General features: G+C 36.7%; 1 protein-coding gene across 1 annotated transcript in view; it reads left to right on the top strand.

Annotated features, from left to right (window-relative positions):
* The window catches only part of SLC5A12 (solute carrier family 5 member 12), a 43,145-nt gene that overhangs the window by 12,007 nt on the left and 14,053 nt on the right, over positions 1-17,085 (top strand). Inside the window, exons 5-9 of the mRNA XM_060104572.1 lie at positions 2,803-2,957; positions 3,076-3,216; positions 8,128-8,257; positions 9,652-9,740; positions 14,477-14,589. Coding sequence (XP_059960555.1) covers positions 2,803-2,957; positions 3,076-3,216; positions 8,128-8,257; positions 9,652-9,740; positions 14,477-14,589 — 628 coding nt within the window. The remainder of the gene's footprint in view (positions 1-2,802; positions 2,958-3,075; positions 3,217-8,127; positions 8,258-9,651; positions 9,741-14,476; positions 14,590-17,085) is intronic.

Here is a 17,085-nt window from a genome sequence, read left to right on the forward strand (position 1 = left end):
TTTTAAAATGCTCTTATCTCTCTTTTCATACTTGCAAATCCCACCTTTTCTTTGCACTACAGTTTTATCTTATTTTTTTTCCATTCCATTCTCACTACCATAATTCTATTCCAGACATACTCCTCCTACCTAAATTAAAAATAGTCTCCTATTCCTTACATGCCTGGCCGTATGTGACAGATTAGTGGCTCTGAAGTAACTGGCCATAGAAGGATAACTAGATGCATTGCTTAGCAACAGTAATGGAAGCCAGAAACAGTGGAATAATATCTTCAAAGCACTGAAGGAAAACAATTGTCAGTTATAATTGTGTATTTAGCAAAACTATCTTTCAGAAACTGACTGTCAAGAACTGAGAGAAATTACCTCTAACATATCTTCCCCTGAGAAAAACCTAGAGGAAATACTGTGGGAAGAAGGAAAATTATCCAGTTTTTGATGGGAGAAGTAATGATAAGAAAATAAAATAGTACACGTTTAGTAAGTCTAGTCAAACAATTTCCGTTGCTTAATGAAAACAGCAATAATTTTATAGTATGGTATAATTTATATAGTATCTAATAATATAGTTTATAATATTATAAATGTATTAATGATTACTATTATATGTAATTTTGCGATTAAGAAAAAGAATAACTTTCATTTGGACATCAATAGCATGTAAATCAGGAAGAGAGTAATTAGACTTAAAGAGTTTTTTAATCCTTGAATTGCTGGGGATTAAGACATTTTAAAAATTTAGACTCTAAATGAAAAATTCATGACAAAATTTCAAGGGGACTCATTTAAATAAAACAATCAGAGTAGAAAAAAGGAATTAAAACGAAGCAAAACAAAACTGCAATTGATTTAAGCAAGAGAAGAAAAAAATACAGAAAAAGTAGAACAAATAGAAACCAAAAAGATGTCAGAAACAAGTCTGGATACTTTAATCATCACAATAAACAATAATAAGCTAAATGTACTACCTCTTAATTGATTTCAGTGTTTCCCTCCACCCTGCATGCCTCTGTTAACTTAATCTTCTTAAAACATCTATCTCTTCACGCCACTTCACTGACCTAATTCTCTCCTTGCTTCCCATTGTTCACAGGATAAAGTGTAAGCTTCTTAACCTAGTGTTGGAAATCTTTCAGTCTGTGAGTCAATCCACCCATCTAACCTCTTCTCACCACACCTCTGTTCCATCTCCTACCTCTTGCCAGAACACAGGCTTCAATGTCTCACCAAACTGGTGGCTCAGTTATCTAACACTTTTGCTCATAGAGCAGTTTCTTTACTCTGTTAATCCTGTGGATGTGTAGCCTAGCTAAGATAGCCAGTGGAAGAGATTTAAAAAAAAAAAAAAAAAGAAGAGAAGTTTTCATGGTAGCTATAGTAATCTGCCTTTTGAAGCACATTTGTTAAAGTGGTGATGAAGTGGTTTGTTCTCTTGCCCCAGGTCTAGCTCAAGTTCAGGTTTATGCATATAACCCATGCCAAGTAGCCTCTGAAAACTGAGGTCTTTGATATTTGGTCTTCATATCACTAAAATCTGATATTGTGATTTGGGTTTAGAAGTCTTAATGCCTTTAAAGAAAATCAAAATACCACTCTTGGAAGGTGGAAATAAGAGATTGAATATTTCTCAAATTAGAAATTGAACAGAATATAGAAACACAATGCATGTGGAAGGGACTTTTATGTCTATTTTTAAATTACATTTTAATTTTAACTACACGAGAAATGATGAGACAAATCCAGTGTCTTCTTTCTTCTCAAGATAAAGATGAAGCCTGTCATCTTTTCACAGATGTTCTTGACACTCTGGGGGAGTAACCGGGGATAATTCTATTTTTCAATGTTAAAAATACCACATCCTTTCATTCACATAGTGCTTATTCATTTTCAAAGTACTTTTAAAATATATCATTTCATTTAATCTTTCCTAATTTGCTCATGGCACCTTTGCCATGTTCCTAAGGGATTCTCCAGCAGCCTCTTTCTTTCCTCCTTTCTTCTTGCCCACATAGTCCCAACTAGAATTGTACATTAGAATCACCTGGGGAGCTGTAAAAACACTTAGAACTGGGTCCCAGCCCAGACCTCAATTTATTCAGAATTCCTGGGGATGGGGCTCAGACATTGATTTTTTTGTTTGTTTGTTTTCAAATTCCCCAAGTAACTCTAAAAAGGATCCAGGTTTGATAACCACTGCTCTAACCTATTGCCGAATCACTGTCTCCTGAGTTCTACTGTTAGATTCACCCTCCTGACACTCTGGTTTGCTCACCTCACTATTTGACCATCTTCTAGCTCTTAAAACGCCTTTCTCCATGAATGTCTGGAATCTATCATTCCTTCCTAGTTCTTTTCTTCTTTTTCAGTAGCCTACCATCTCAGTTTCCCCAAATTAATTCACTGCACTAAATTTACAAAAAAAAAAAATCTCAAATTGTACAAGCCAGACCCAGGTGATCATCCTCAATAAACTTAGCACATAAAAGGTGCTCAGTGATGAAAGAAAGAAAGAAAGAAAGAAAGAAAGAAAGAAAGAAAGAAAGAAAGAGGAAGAGAGAAAGAAAGGAAGAAAGAGGAAGAGAGAAAGAAGGAGGGATGGAGGGAGGGAGGGAGGAAAGAAGGAAGGGAGGAAGGGAGGGAGGGAGAGAGAAAGAGATTGAGAAAGAGGGAGGGAGGGAGGGAGAGAAGGGGGAAGAAAGGGAGAAAAGGGAGAAAGAAAGATGCATTAGCAGAGAGGCTGTGCAGAAATGGAAGAGTTGAGGCTTCATTTTTAAGAACTCGCATTCATTCTCTTCATTTCAGGGAGGATTAAAAGCAGTGGTGTGGACCGATGCATTTCAGATGGTTGTCATGACTGTGGGCTTCTTAACGGTTCTCATTCAAGGATCAGCCGATGCTGGTGGATTACACAATGTATTAGAGCAATCAACAAATGGATCTCGACTAAATATATTTGAGTATGTCCAATGCTACTTTTCTTGTTTTATAAAGATTAGCCACATGACCTCATCACCTAAAATAATATTTGGGCATCAAAGGAATGTATTTGTTCACTCACTTCTCTCTGCCTCATAGCTTTGATGTAGATCCTCTCAGGAGGCACACTTTTTGGACAATCTCAGTGGGAGGAACTTTTACATGGCTTGGAATCTATGGAGTTAATCAATCGACCATCCAGCGATGCATCTCTTGCAAAACAGAAAAACATGCCAAGCTGTGAGTTATTAATGAATATTTCAATGTTTTTTCTCTGCCCTTTATATGCTTCAAATGTGTTTGTGTGTGTGTGTAAAAGAGAGAAAGAAACAAAGATTCATTTAACCCTTTCAACAATTTTTTGAGGCAAGCATTACTATTCCCTTCTCCACAAGGAAGTGGCAGTGCTGGGATTTGAACTTAGACCTTTCTGTCTGCCTTTGCTCACCGTCATTTGCTGCTTTCATTTACTGAGAAATTACTGGGTTAAATTAGGTGCTGTGGGAAGCAATGCAGAAAGAAGGAGCACATATTTCTTACTTACAGTTTCTGTGATGAGGTGGTCCTCATCACTATATCCATCCAGCATGTGGTCTCTTCAATTACTATTTTTATTTTGATGGATGTACTGTAAAAGTTTTCAAGGAGAGGTTAAAAGAAGAAGACCCAAGGTAATGAAGCAAGTGGTAACAGGGCTTCAGCTGCTCCAACTCCTGCCTGGTTAACCAGTCACCAGTTTTACCAGGTCTGCTTACTCTGAAGGACTCCACAGAGTTGCAACTTAAGGCTTTTTAAAACCATGCAATTCATCCCACCTTCTAGAATGAAGACCAAAGGAAGTTATGCACTTTTTTTTTGGTAAAACTGGCAGAAAAAAGCTAGAATTTCATTGAAAATGGGCATTTCATCCTCATTGCTTCTACCCAAGGTTCCAGCCTCTGCAGACTTGTCAGAATGCCGTTAACTTTTCTTGGAGTGAGAAACAGCTGCTATGAATATTTCCACAACTGATCATAAAATACTTTCAATGCATAGTTTCTTATTTAGACAGAATAAAAGATAAAATTGACTGGATATGGTTCAAAATTTTGTAACTTGAATTTCAAAAGGGAATATATTACTTACATAGTTCACATACCCTCAGCAGGAAGAAGTGAAAGCATTATCTACTGTTCTATCAATTCACTGGTAACATATTCATATCCTATTACAATAAATAATATTAAACTCTCTACACACGTGATCATCACTTTCTCAGATAGTTGAATTACTAAAAATGTATTTAGGATCAAATATAATTTTATCTTAAAATTCACTTAAAATTAGAATTCATTTAAAATTCTGCATTAAAATAAATTAGAGTTGACAATATCTGATAAGGGAAGAATCTTTAGGTGAAATAAATAATAATTATCTGTTAAATCAAGGGTTTTTTAAAATCTTATGTGCTTGTGTTATACTGTTTATTCTTGTGAACATGCCTAATTTCTCCCTATTATTATAATGGTACCTAAAATTTAGGAAATGTATTTTTTTCATCATTTTTTCAAGAGGCCAAGAATAGTACTTTGTGTTTATTAAATATTGATTACTTATTGAACAAAGTAATGCTTCAAGAAGATCATGCTTGAATGTGTGAATGTGTAAGCACATAAATGGACACATATATACATAAGAATTTATGTGTGTGTGTGCATGTGTAGGAGCGTATATCTGTATATTCCAGCATGTGTACTTGTGCTTGTGTATCTTTAGATCTTGTTTAGTGAATTGGTTTAAACTAAGCCACCCATTCATAATAGTTTCTTGGAAATTGTTACATTAGTATTTGATGGGTATGAAAACTGTCAGAAAAGGAGAGATACTCACAAAGGAAAAAAATATATATATAATTTCCTAAGCATTTAAGACTGCCATTCCTGATTCCACCCATCCCCACTCCCATGGAAGGACCAGAGCTATGATGGGAATTTTGTTAGAATAAGGAAAGAAGAAAAAATAAAAACTGTCTTTAGAAAAGACTTCCCTGTAAGAATCTTAGTTGATTTAGTTGATACAATTCAGGAGTGAGAAATCAGTCCAAATGGTCAGTATGGTTGAAGTGCACACAGCTGGAGGGGAGATTGCTATAGTGGGGATCTAGTGGGACGTCTCATTTGTCATGCAACTGGAGCCTCAAGGGCACTTCCAGGGCAACTGGGGGCCACTCAGAGCCAGCTGCCAACAGACTCTTATCTAGGAGGCTCTATAGAATGTTGATTACATGCATCATTTCTGGTCAATTATCTGAGAGCCTGATGTAATTAGGACATTCCATCAGGGTTTAGAAACATCTCTGCATCATAGATAGGTGAAAATACATCCATAAAGTTCATACTGAATGTGGCCATACATTAAAACCAGAAGTGACCCATTATAGATGCATTTAATTGCATGGCCAGAATGCTGATTACTCACTAAAGACAGCTTCATCTTAAACCAGATCTTCTTCACACTTAGGAATAGTATCACTTACCAAGTCATTTTAGACGTGCTCCCTGGAAGCTGCTTTGGACGCTTTTGTTTCTAGACTTCAGTTTACGTTTCAGGACTGCAGGTAGAAGATGATGCTGTGATGGCAGGAGAAGCTGGTGCAGGTTACCAGGTCCCTTCCCATCACCGTCTCATGTCCCAGCTAAGATGAGCACATCCACACCCAGTCACTTATGTTCCATTCTCTTTGCCTTTGTTTATTTTCTTTATATCTTTTATTGCATCTAAAATCACCTTGTTTATTTATTTCATTTTGGTGATTATTACCTGCCTCTAATCCCAGAATATCATCTTCATGAGGGTGGGCTCTGGGTTGCTCACTGCTATGTCCTCAGTATCCAGAAGAACCTGGTACATAGTGATGCTTCATAAATATTTTCTAAATGAATCGATGAAGTGGCTTAAGTTGCAAACAGGAGAATTAGCCCTGTAGAGAATTAAAGTCTATCTCTGAAGAAAAAATAAGTTCAAATACAAGGGCTTTAACATTCTATTATACAATTTTGCCACTGATTTCTCATTTCCCATAGTTGACTGGTGAGTTTTTAAAATTGTTTTGAATAATGGCTATATAACCTACATATGGCTGTATAACCTCCATATATTTTTATGGAGTATAACTCATTCAATCCTCATATTAGTCCTATAATAAGAAGTAAGGTAGGTATGTTAACACTCTTTTTACCAAGGATTTAACTGGCTCAGAGTCTTAGTGACTTGTCTGAAGTCACACAGTTGTTAAGTATAAAGTCTTCTGACTCCAGGTCCAGTGCTTTTTCAAAAAAGAAATGATGTAAAGAGTATAACCAGGGCTTCCCTGGTGGTTGAGAGTCTGCCTGCCGATGCAGGGGACACGGGTTCGTGCCCCGGTCTGGGAAGATCCCACATGCCGCAAAGCAGCTGGGCCCTTAAGCCATGGCCGCTGAGCCTGTGTGTCTGGAGCCTGTGCTCCACAATGGAAGAGGCCACAACAGTGAGAGGCCTGTGTACCGCAAAAAAAAAAAAAAAAAAAAAAAAAAAAAAAAAAAAAAAAAAAGAGTATAACCATATTGTAAAGAATTTCTATTTTTCGTTTATTCATTTAATCATTTTTAACAAAAATAAAATAATTTATGTCTGCTATGTGCCAGCACTATTGGGTGCTCTGGGGACATAGCCCTGTGTGTGTTCAAGTGGGGGAAACAGATAATAAACAAATAAATTTATTATACAATTTCAGATAAGGATAAATGTTATAAAGATGTAAAGCCGTATAAGGAGTAGAATCTGATGAGAGAGCAGGGAGTGACCTTTCAGGTAAAGAGGCCTATCCAGGATATGGCCTGAGAAAAGTTTGAATAGAATTTGTCTAAATGGCGGAAGTAAGAGTACAGCTAATTCAGTTTGCAGATATTGACCATTTGATGTATCAAATGTATTCCCCAAAGGCTATGTCTAAATCAACCTTTTTCAAACAAAAACAAACAAACAGCTAAAACTCAAAGATAAATATGGTTGGAATAATCCCAAGGAAGGAATTTCAGAGATAATACCCTTTCCTAATGTAAATAATGTAAAATAAAATTTTCCAAATGGGTCATTATTTAATATATTTGCTTCATAAAAGAATACTTTGATTTAAGGGTTTTCTGAAAGTCAGGTACACCTGTACAGCAGGGGTTTTAGGGGGCTTTGAAATGAATATGTGTCCTTACATTTGAATGTGAGTGCATCTGAATCCCTTCAAACAATGGCTGAATCCCAGGAAATGCCTCCTGTTGCTCTTTGGGCCCCCTGCCCCTTGAAACTCTCTCCAGAGCGAGATTGTTTGTTCTCTCACTGATCCAGTGTGAGGCCAGCCGACTTTCAAGTCTTCCCTGAGATTTAGAAGATGTGTAATATTTTGACTTTCAAAGAACAGTATGAATACAAAATAACCATAGGATACTACAAATGCACTCAAACTGAAGTTAAGCAGAATGTTATAGAATAAAAAGAATTGTTGTAGAATAAAAAGAACTGCTCCAAAGAATGTGGGGAAAATGACTTTAGGTTTTTCATACCTTCTATTGACTTTTAAAAAACTGAACTTTAAACTTCACCTGATTTAATCTCCAAAGCGAATATTTCCAAAACGTGTCTACTTCTACATTTATCTCACCATTCCTCTGGAATAAAAGATGTTAAAATGTAAGTTGGCTTTTTGACAGTTTCATGAATTGAGTGGGGGGAAATTACTTGAAGTTATATAATATGAGTGATTTTATGAAATTTCATCCAAGGAAATAGACCTCACACTACACATTGCAACTTTGCAGAAAAGCTATTTCAAAAGCAAACCCATCAAGAATCTACCTTGTTCAAATTTCATAATCAGTCTAAAAGTGTAACATGCCCAAACAAAAAAAATGCAAAAGTATAAAAAGTAATGATTTTTTAAAAATTGAAATATAATTGACTGGTATTAGTTTCGGGTATATAACATAGTGACTTGATATCAAAATATATACATTCTTGAAGGGATAGAATTTTATTTTATAGCAAAAAGGCCCCCAAAATTTTACCTTGAGTCTTTGGTAATGTCCTCACCACACTGTAATATGACAGAGTCTACCAGTAGATCCATGTGTTATTTTCTAGAGCCTTGTATTTCAACTTGTTGGGCCTCTGGGTCATTCTGGCATGTGCTGTCTTCTCTGGCTTAATCATGTACTCCCACTTCAAAGACTGTGATCCTTGGACTTCTGGTATCATCTCAGCACCAGACCAGGTATGTGCTCCCTTGGGGCCAGTGGGGAACAGCTGAAATGAGTGTGTTTCTGGCCATCGATGCTGAGCCTTTCTTTTTCGACCTGGACCTGTAGGTATTTCCCAAACCACAAAGACTTGATTTCTTTCCTCTCCTCTTGGATGATATTATCATAGATCAGGTTCTAATACTGGGGAGTGAACATGTAAAAAGTAGGTATCTTACCTTGTCCTTGAAGGCAAGGACTGGGGCCAGGGTGGGGCTGGGGAGAGTGGAAGAGGACTTGAACCTATAGCTTTGGTTTTCAATGCCACCATTCAATTCTTTTTTTCTATCCATCACAAGGTTGATTAATGATGCTTTAATCTCAGATTGAACAAAATGACCCTTATTTCTATAATGCTTCTGCTCATGTCTTCTCATTATGGCTTAAACAATATCACCCCAATATATTACATTAAACATGGTTTTATAAATTAATTTTTATTGGAGTACAGTTGATTTACAATGTTGTGTTAGTTTCAGCTCTACAGCAAAGTGACTCGGTTATACATATACATATATCCACTCTTTTTTAGATTCTATTCTGGTATAGGTCATTACAGAGTATTGAGTTCCCTGTGCTGTACAGTAGGTTCTTATTAGTTATCTATTTTATACACAGTAGTGTGTATATGTCAATCCAAATCTCCCAATTTATCCCTCCTCCTCCTTTCCCCCCGGTGATCATGTTTGTTTTCTACGTCGGTGACTCTATTTCTGTTTTGTAAATAGGTTCATTTGTACCATTATTTTAAGATTCCACATATAAGTGGCATCATATGATATTTGTCTTTCTCTGTCTGACTTATTTTACTCAGTATGACAATCTCTTGGTCCATCCTTAAAAACTCCATTCACGGAGAATATTCTCAGGAGGAGCTATCATCTCTATCCTCTCCCCCTACATATACAACTCTCCCACTGTGTCCTGTGGCTGCTCCTTTTCCATAAATCTGGCTCCAGAGTAGAACCATAATACCTAGGCTCCCTGAAGACCTGTTTTAAGCATTTGTTTTTAGGATTTAGTTTCTAACATTAAGGATAAACAGGCAAGAAAATAGCACACATTGCAAACGTAAAAAAAGTTAAAAGTTCCTGAATATTCTAAAGTTCATCCAACTTTTCCTTTTATGACTGTCCCCTTCCTATCCCTTCCCCTCCCCTACAGCTGCACCTCAGGTCCTTGGAATTGGATTGATCATAACCTCATTTGTTAGCATTTAACAACGATAGTCCAGACAAATCCCTTTATTGTTACTTTATTTTTTTTCTTTTTTTCCCACCTCCTTTTGCTAAAAAGCTTCAATACAGTCCCACATTTCAGACACTGCTGATGAGACCGCTAATCCCATCTTGTTTTGCCTCCTCTTCAGCTGATGCCATACTTCGTCATGGAGTTATTTGCCACAATGCCAGGACTTCCAGGACTTTTTGTGGCTTGTGCCTTCAGTGGAACTCTGAGGTTAGTGTATTGACTACACTTGGCAATAATGTTCTGATAATGATGATGGTGAGGATGATGATAGCAAGGCAACAAGGATGACAAGGGTAATGGTCGTAGTCATCACCAGTATTACTGAGTATTCACTGTGTGTCAGCTGCCCTGCTGAATGCCTTATATGCATTTGCTCATTAGTTGTCACACATTATATGAGGCCGAAACTACTCGTTATCATCAGCTTACAAATAAGGAACCTAAGATTTAGCAAGGTAGATAACTTACCCATGGTGAGACAGTAAACTACAGAGGTGGTAAGTAAACCTAGGTCTGCCTTTGCACTAGATCTCTCTGTTTATTTTCTCAACCTTCTCTGATGCCAACTGTCCCCATGATTTCACATCACCTGCACACAAGGCAGCTCTCTCTGCCAGCATTTCTCATTCAGCTGCAATACATTCTTACAGATCTGTCCTTTGTGATCCATTCTCTCTATCTTCAATAACACACTCAGGCACATCCATATCCAAAATGTAGACATTATTCTAAATACAAATTTTTTCACACATTTATTCTAACAAATATTTTAGAAGGTTTATATTATGCCAAGCACAGCTGGTGACAGTGGGGATACTTCAGGGAACAAGACTAGCATAAGTATTGCCCTGATATAGAGTTTTCATTCTAGTAGACATGGAAGATGGACAATATATAACTAAACAACAACAAAAAAGAGAAGATATTGTTTGATAATGGCAAATAGTATAAAGGAAATGACAGAGTGATAACCTAGAGAGAGGTTAGGTTTGGGGACTTTGTTTTTGATAGGGTCTTTAGTGAACTCCTATTTAAGTATATGATATTTGTGTTGAGATCTAAAGTGTGTGGAGAAGCCAGCTCTGTGAAGATCACAGGCAGAAACTTTTACAGGCAGCGGGGAGGGCAAATACCAAAGCCTCAAGGAGATAATCTGTATGGAATAGTTCAGGATCCAAGAGAAGAGTTGAAGCATAAGGAACGGGGAGGACAGCAGATGGGGAAGAGCCTAAAGAGGCAAGCAGGGATTAGATCAGGAAGAACCTTTATGAAAGAATAAAGAGCTTGCATTTCATATTAAATAGGAAGGTTTGAAGCAAGGAGGTTTGATGATGTCATACAACTGAAGACTCAGTCTTCTTTGTGGAGGGAAGTGGCTATCACAAAAGCAAGAGTGGTGAAAGTGGGTGACTATACCGGAGGCTTTTGCCTTAATCCAGGTTAGACATGATAGTGACTTGGAGAATGGGGGCAAGAGTGGTGAGGGCTAAATGGACTAAAACATTAAGACAGTATCATGTTTTTAGATTCCACATGGAAGTGATATCATATGGTATTTGTCTTTCTCTGTCTCACTTACTTCACTTAGTATGATAAATATTCCCTTGATCAGAAGTGGGGTTGGCTACCTTTCCATACTTTCACTGGCCGTTTGTAGTTCTTTTTCTGTAAAATGCCAATTCATATTCCCTGCTATTTTTTTTCTTTTGAGTTTTCTTCTTTATGTATATAAGAAAATAGCCTATTGACATGTCTCATTTTTCTCATCTGTCCTATGTATATTTGCTTTATTAATAGTATTTTTTAGTATGTTGAGCTTCTATTTCATATTAATCAATCCTTTTACATTATGGTTTCTGGGTTTATATCATTCTTATGAAGGCTTCTCCATTCCATGTTTATAAATAATCATCCAGATAACATTCTAGTCTATGGCCTTATTAAATGTTAAAATTATTAAATCATCTAGACTATACATGGGGTGTAAGAAATGAAGAGAAGTTCCTGACTTATTTTCCTTCTAACTTAGTAGACAGTTGTCCCATTATTTTTTAGTAAAAAGCCACATTTTCACCACTGACTTGAAATACTACCTTTATCACATCCTACATTCTTTTATATATTTGGAACTATTCCTGGATTTTCTTTTATATTCCTTTGATTTATTTGTGTACAGTTATGACAATACTAATAATTTTAGTGACTAAGCTTTAAAGTTTGATTTAAAATATTTTAGGTTAGTATTTATTCATTATATTTCTTTTACAGAATTTCCCTTGATATCAGATTTTTCCTAATTATTTTCAGTTAATTCTATAGAACTTGGGTGTACTCAAATCATAATACCTGCAAATACTTTTGAGTTCTCTTCTTTTCTAATAGTTACACTTGTATGTTCACTCTTATGTAATTATGCTTTGAGAACAATGATAAAAAATTGAGGGATTACAGAAATCCTTGTTTTGTTATGCACTTTATTTTATTTTATTTTTTAATAAGTTTATTTATTTATTTATTTTGGGCTGTGTTGGATCTTCGTTTCTGTGTGCAGGCTTTCTCTAGTTGCAGCGAGCAGGGGCTACTCTTCCTTGCAGTGAGTGGCCTTCTCACTGCAGTGGCTTCTCTTGTTGTGGGGCATGGGCTCTAGGCTCACGGGTTTCAGTAATTGTGGCAGGTGGGCTCAGTAGTTTTGGCTCGCAGGCTCTAGAGCGCAAGCTAAGTAGTTGTGGCGCACAGACTTCGTTGCTCCGTGGCATGTGGGATGTTCCCAGACCAGGGCTCGAACCCATGTCCCCTGCATTGGCAGGCAGGATTCTTAACCACTGCACCACCAGGGAAGTGCCTGTTATGCACTTTAAAGGGAATTGTTCTTGGATTTTACCATTAAATATGATTTCAGGTTTTGGTTTAAACTATATTATTTATTTACATTTAAAATATTTATATAAAACTAATAAAATCATAAAAAAGAACAAAAATGCATATATTTATTCTACTTTAAGAAATATTTTTATCAGGGAGAAATATTTAATTTTGGTAAACTATTGGCATTTTTGAAATGAGTATTTTTTGCTTTTTTAGCTTTTGGCATATTAATATTAATATGTTGACATTTCAAAAATAGCGACATCTCTTAATTCATATAATGACTTTAAATTGCTTATGGTATAATTTTAATTTAGTGTTCTGCTGAATTATTTTTACTAATACTCTGTAGGATTTTGCATCACTAATATAAAATCATATTGTTCTGTGGTGTTGGTATTAGTATCTCAAGGAAACTAAGGACAGAAACGATGAACACCAGAGGATCAAACACAAGTAGGGTGACACGTTAGCTTTCATTTTGTCCCTCCCTACAGAGCTTTATTTATTTTTCTTAAAGCTGACTCCAGAATGGAGAAATATAGCTGTCAACAGATTAATTCCCCCATAAGAGAATGGTTGATTCTTTTGATCTCAAGTTCGAAAATTCCAAGAAAGAGACACTGGAAGTACATATTCTAGAGAGATTACTATTACTATAACATTAAAGAGGGTTTTGGGTTAGGGAAAGGGAAAGATAAGAGTGGGGGGTGGAGTAAAGAGATGGTGGTTGAGTGATAGGGAAAAAAAAAACGATTTTCACCATCTTGTAACAGATTTAGAATCTGAGAAATTGACATATGGATAATACATCTGACCTCAAAAGCAACCTAGCAAAAGTTCTACAAATCTGCTCCCTCTGGGCCAAAATCAGCTTTTTGTTCCCTCCCTCCCAATGGATTCAAGGGTTAACCCTAATGTTCAAAACTTTCAAATGATGGATTTTGAGCCATATATATTGGGAGCATAGAAGTTTATTTTATTTGATCATCTCCTTTCCTTATTTGACTTGCATGGATCTACAGATAGAAGAGGAGTCTTATAGGGAACATCTATTCTACCAGCTAAAATATTCCTGGTCTAGATGAGGAATTTAATAAGCTTTCATGCTATTCTGCAAAGAAAACTCCAACTTCTTGGGTTTTCTGTCCACTAAGCGAGTTTTAGGGCTATAAGACTGAACTCTGATTGGAAAGTCAGAGGAAGAATATCAGAGCTTTTATGTGCTTTTGGTCTTTGCCTGCTTCCTAGTCTTATCTTTGCCCCTTTCTCCCTTATTAATTGCATGCTAGTCACACTGGGGCTTCCTGTTGTTGAATGAAACAAGTTTTCCACCTATAGGCATTTACTTGTAATTTTCCCTTTGTTCTAAAACATCTTTTTCTGAATTTGCATGGGTCCTTTCAGTGCCTATCTTAACCATCACTTCCTTAGGGAAGAATATCCTAACTTCATATCAGTTTAGGCCTCTGAAAGACATGATTTCATAGCTCTTTGTTATTTTTCTTCATAACAATTGTAGTCAATTTTATAATTGGTTGTTAAATGTCTATGTCGCCCAGTAAAGTGTAAGCTCTATGTCTTTCTGGTTCACCATTGTATGCCTAGTACTCAGAATGAACAGATGCATAAATGGTATGAATGAATGAGTGAATGAATGAATGAATGGCATATTGTACTGATTCCTGGATTAGGATAGTCAGTACATTCTGCCTCAAGTTTAACCTTCACACACACACACACACACACACACACACACACACACACACACACACAAATCTCAGCCACTGCATGCTAACTCATTTAATGTCTTGTTAGGGGAATCAGTGAGAGTTCCAGCATGGAAGCCTAGCTTCTTCACTGGAGTTAGAGGAAGACATCAAAGAGCATTAAGCACAGAAGCAGCTTTGAAGAGTGAGTAGACAGGTCATGTAGTTCCCCTGAAGTTCCAGAATAAGGACATATGTCTGTCTCTGTTTTTTTCTAGAGCTCTGTCTTGTCTATTTGCCCTGGACACGAGGGCAGGCCGGTCAGCTTTATTTACCTTGGACTATGTTCTCGATTTTCTCTCCCTGTAGCACCGTGGCTGCCAGCATCAATGCCTTAGCGACAGTGACGTTTGAGGATTTTGTCAAGAGCTGTTTTCCCCATCTCTCCGACAAGCTGAGCACCTGGATCAGTAAAGGCTTATGTAGGTACAGCCGGTGGATCTTCTATTCCATATCATGAAATGAACGTGTGCTACGTGTCAACTCCTGCACATGCTATTCAGGGCACTCTGACAGGCACAAGTGCATGTGAAGATACATGAGGAATCTCACATGTCAATTCTTACACTTCTGGAGATACCAGGAGAGTACTAGGAAGGAATGACAAGTTGGCTTAGCTTTTACCAACCTTACATTCGACATTCTTCTGTGTTCATCCTACACCTTAGATTCATCACATCAACACCTCTTGATTACGCCATGTATTGATCCTGTTTAGTCTCTCCACAGAGGAAGATGTTCTACTCACTATCGCCAGTCAGCTTGTCTAATAAAGCCAAATTCTTTTCTAAAGAGTCCTTTATTACCAAATATTCTTCATTGGTTTTTAATAGTTTAGTAGTAATAATATGCAATATAAAATTATTTTATCTATAAAGATATGTTTAATATTATATACTTATTTTCATTAAATTAAATTATTTATCAATTGCAGAACTAATACCGTCTTGTTTTATATTATAACTTTGCAGTGTTTTATTTAAAATATCTGGTAGAGCAGCTCCCCTAATTTGGGGTTTGTGTTCTCCATATTCTTCATTATTCCTCTTATTTTCATAACTTTGTCCTTTTCTTCTGCATGCTTGAAGGGCTCAGGTTTTTTCTCAATGTTACTTAAAGTTCTCCACAAAGTAAATTTCTTAATAATAATGATCTGAATTCTGCTGTTGTGTTTTGTTCCTCACATTTTACTATAAAAATTCAATCATACAGAAAAGTTTAAAGACATTTACCATGATCTCCTGTATATATACCACCAAGATTCTCCATTAATGTTTTATTAAACTTGCTTTTTCACATATCTAACTCTCTATCCATCCATTAATGCATCATATATTTGATACACTTAAAAATAAATTGCAGACATCAGTACACTTTCCCCTAATGATTTTAGCATATTATTAACCAGAATTCAATAATTGGTTAAAGTTTTTTAAATGTAAAATCTACCCACAATGAATTGGACAAATGTTAAGTATATATTTGCTGAGTTTTGAAAAATGTGTACACCTGTGTAACTCAATCACTAAAGATATAAATCATTACCATCACTCTGGAAAGTTCTCTTGGTTATTCTGGTCAATTCCTAATCCCACTTCCCTCTAGGGGCAGCTACTATTCTGGTGTTTTTCATCATAAATCAGTTTTACCTCTTCTAGAATTTCATATAAATTGAATCACACAGTACCACTCTTTTTTGTAAGGACTTCTTTCACTCAGCATAATATTGTTGAGATCCATCCATGTTTTTTTTGTATCCGTAGTTTATCCCTTTTATCCCTGAGTAGTATGACATTGTATGGATTTACCTTTTTTTTTTTAAATTTATTTATTTATATTTGGCTGTGTTGGGTCCTGTCTCCGCGTGAGGGCTTTCTCCAGCTGCAGCGAGCAGAGGCCACTCCTCATCGCGGTGCGCGGGCCTCTCACCATCACGGCCCCTCCCATTGTGGAGCACAGGCTCCAGACGCGCGGGCTCAGCAGCTGTGGCCCACGGACTCAGCCGCTCCGCGGCATGTGGGATCCTCCCAGACCAGGGCTCGAACCCGTGTCCCCCGCACCGGCAGGCAGATTCTCAACCACTGCGCCACCAGGGAAGCCCACCTTTTTTTTTTTTTTTAATTTCTACTTCTATTGATGGACCTAGATTGTTTCAGTTTGAAGTTTTTATGAATAAAGCTGCTATGAATATTCTTGCACAGGTCTTTTTTGTGAACATGTTTTCATTTCTCTTTGGTAAATACCTAGGTGTGGAAGTGCTTGGTCAGCTATTATAATTTTTAATTTCCTTATAGTTCTTCCTTATCACACCTGGATTCATCTTCATCTAAACTTATGGGTGTTGCACCCTACCTTGTTGTGTTTTCATATCATTTGCTTTCTCTTGAACTGCACTTGTTGCGTAATTGAATCTATCTGTTTTGCATCATATTGAAATTGCCAGTTTCTAAATACTTTTTTTTCTGGTTCTTAAGTATTTCCAGAAAACATATTCTGTATTTGAGTTTTCAGGTTAATTATTCATTTCCTTGTTTAGTAATATTTTGGCATGGATCCCATATTTCTTTTATTCTTTTTCCTTATGCTTGAACAAGGAGAGATTGGTGCTGACTGAATGTTTGTTAACTGGGTAGTTGAATTGCCTTAATTTTTTCACTATCTTGCATAATGAGTTACAGCTAATAGCAGGTGGATTGGCATCACTCCTGGTGCAGTTCCCAATTTCTAGCAGATATTCATGAATCTGCTGGGTAGAGCTTTCTCTTATGCCTATGGTTTATTGTCTGATCCTCCAAGCTGATGTAGCACTTGGAAAATCCATAGTATTTGCTGCAACTGTGGTGTTTTCTCTACCCCCACCCCCTCATTTACTGCTTTATCTGTGGATCTGTACACTCCAGGTCTCCATGGAACCCCAC

Source organism: Mesoplodon densirostris, chromosome 7 (genome assembly GCF_025265405.1).
Source record: "Mesoplodon densirostris isolate mMesDen1 chromosome 7, mMesDen1 primary haplotype, whole genome shotgun sequence".
Lineage (NCBI taxonomy): Eukaryota > Metazoa > Chordata > Mammalia > Artiodactyla > Ziphiidae > Mesoplodon > Mesoplodon densirostris.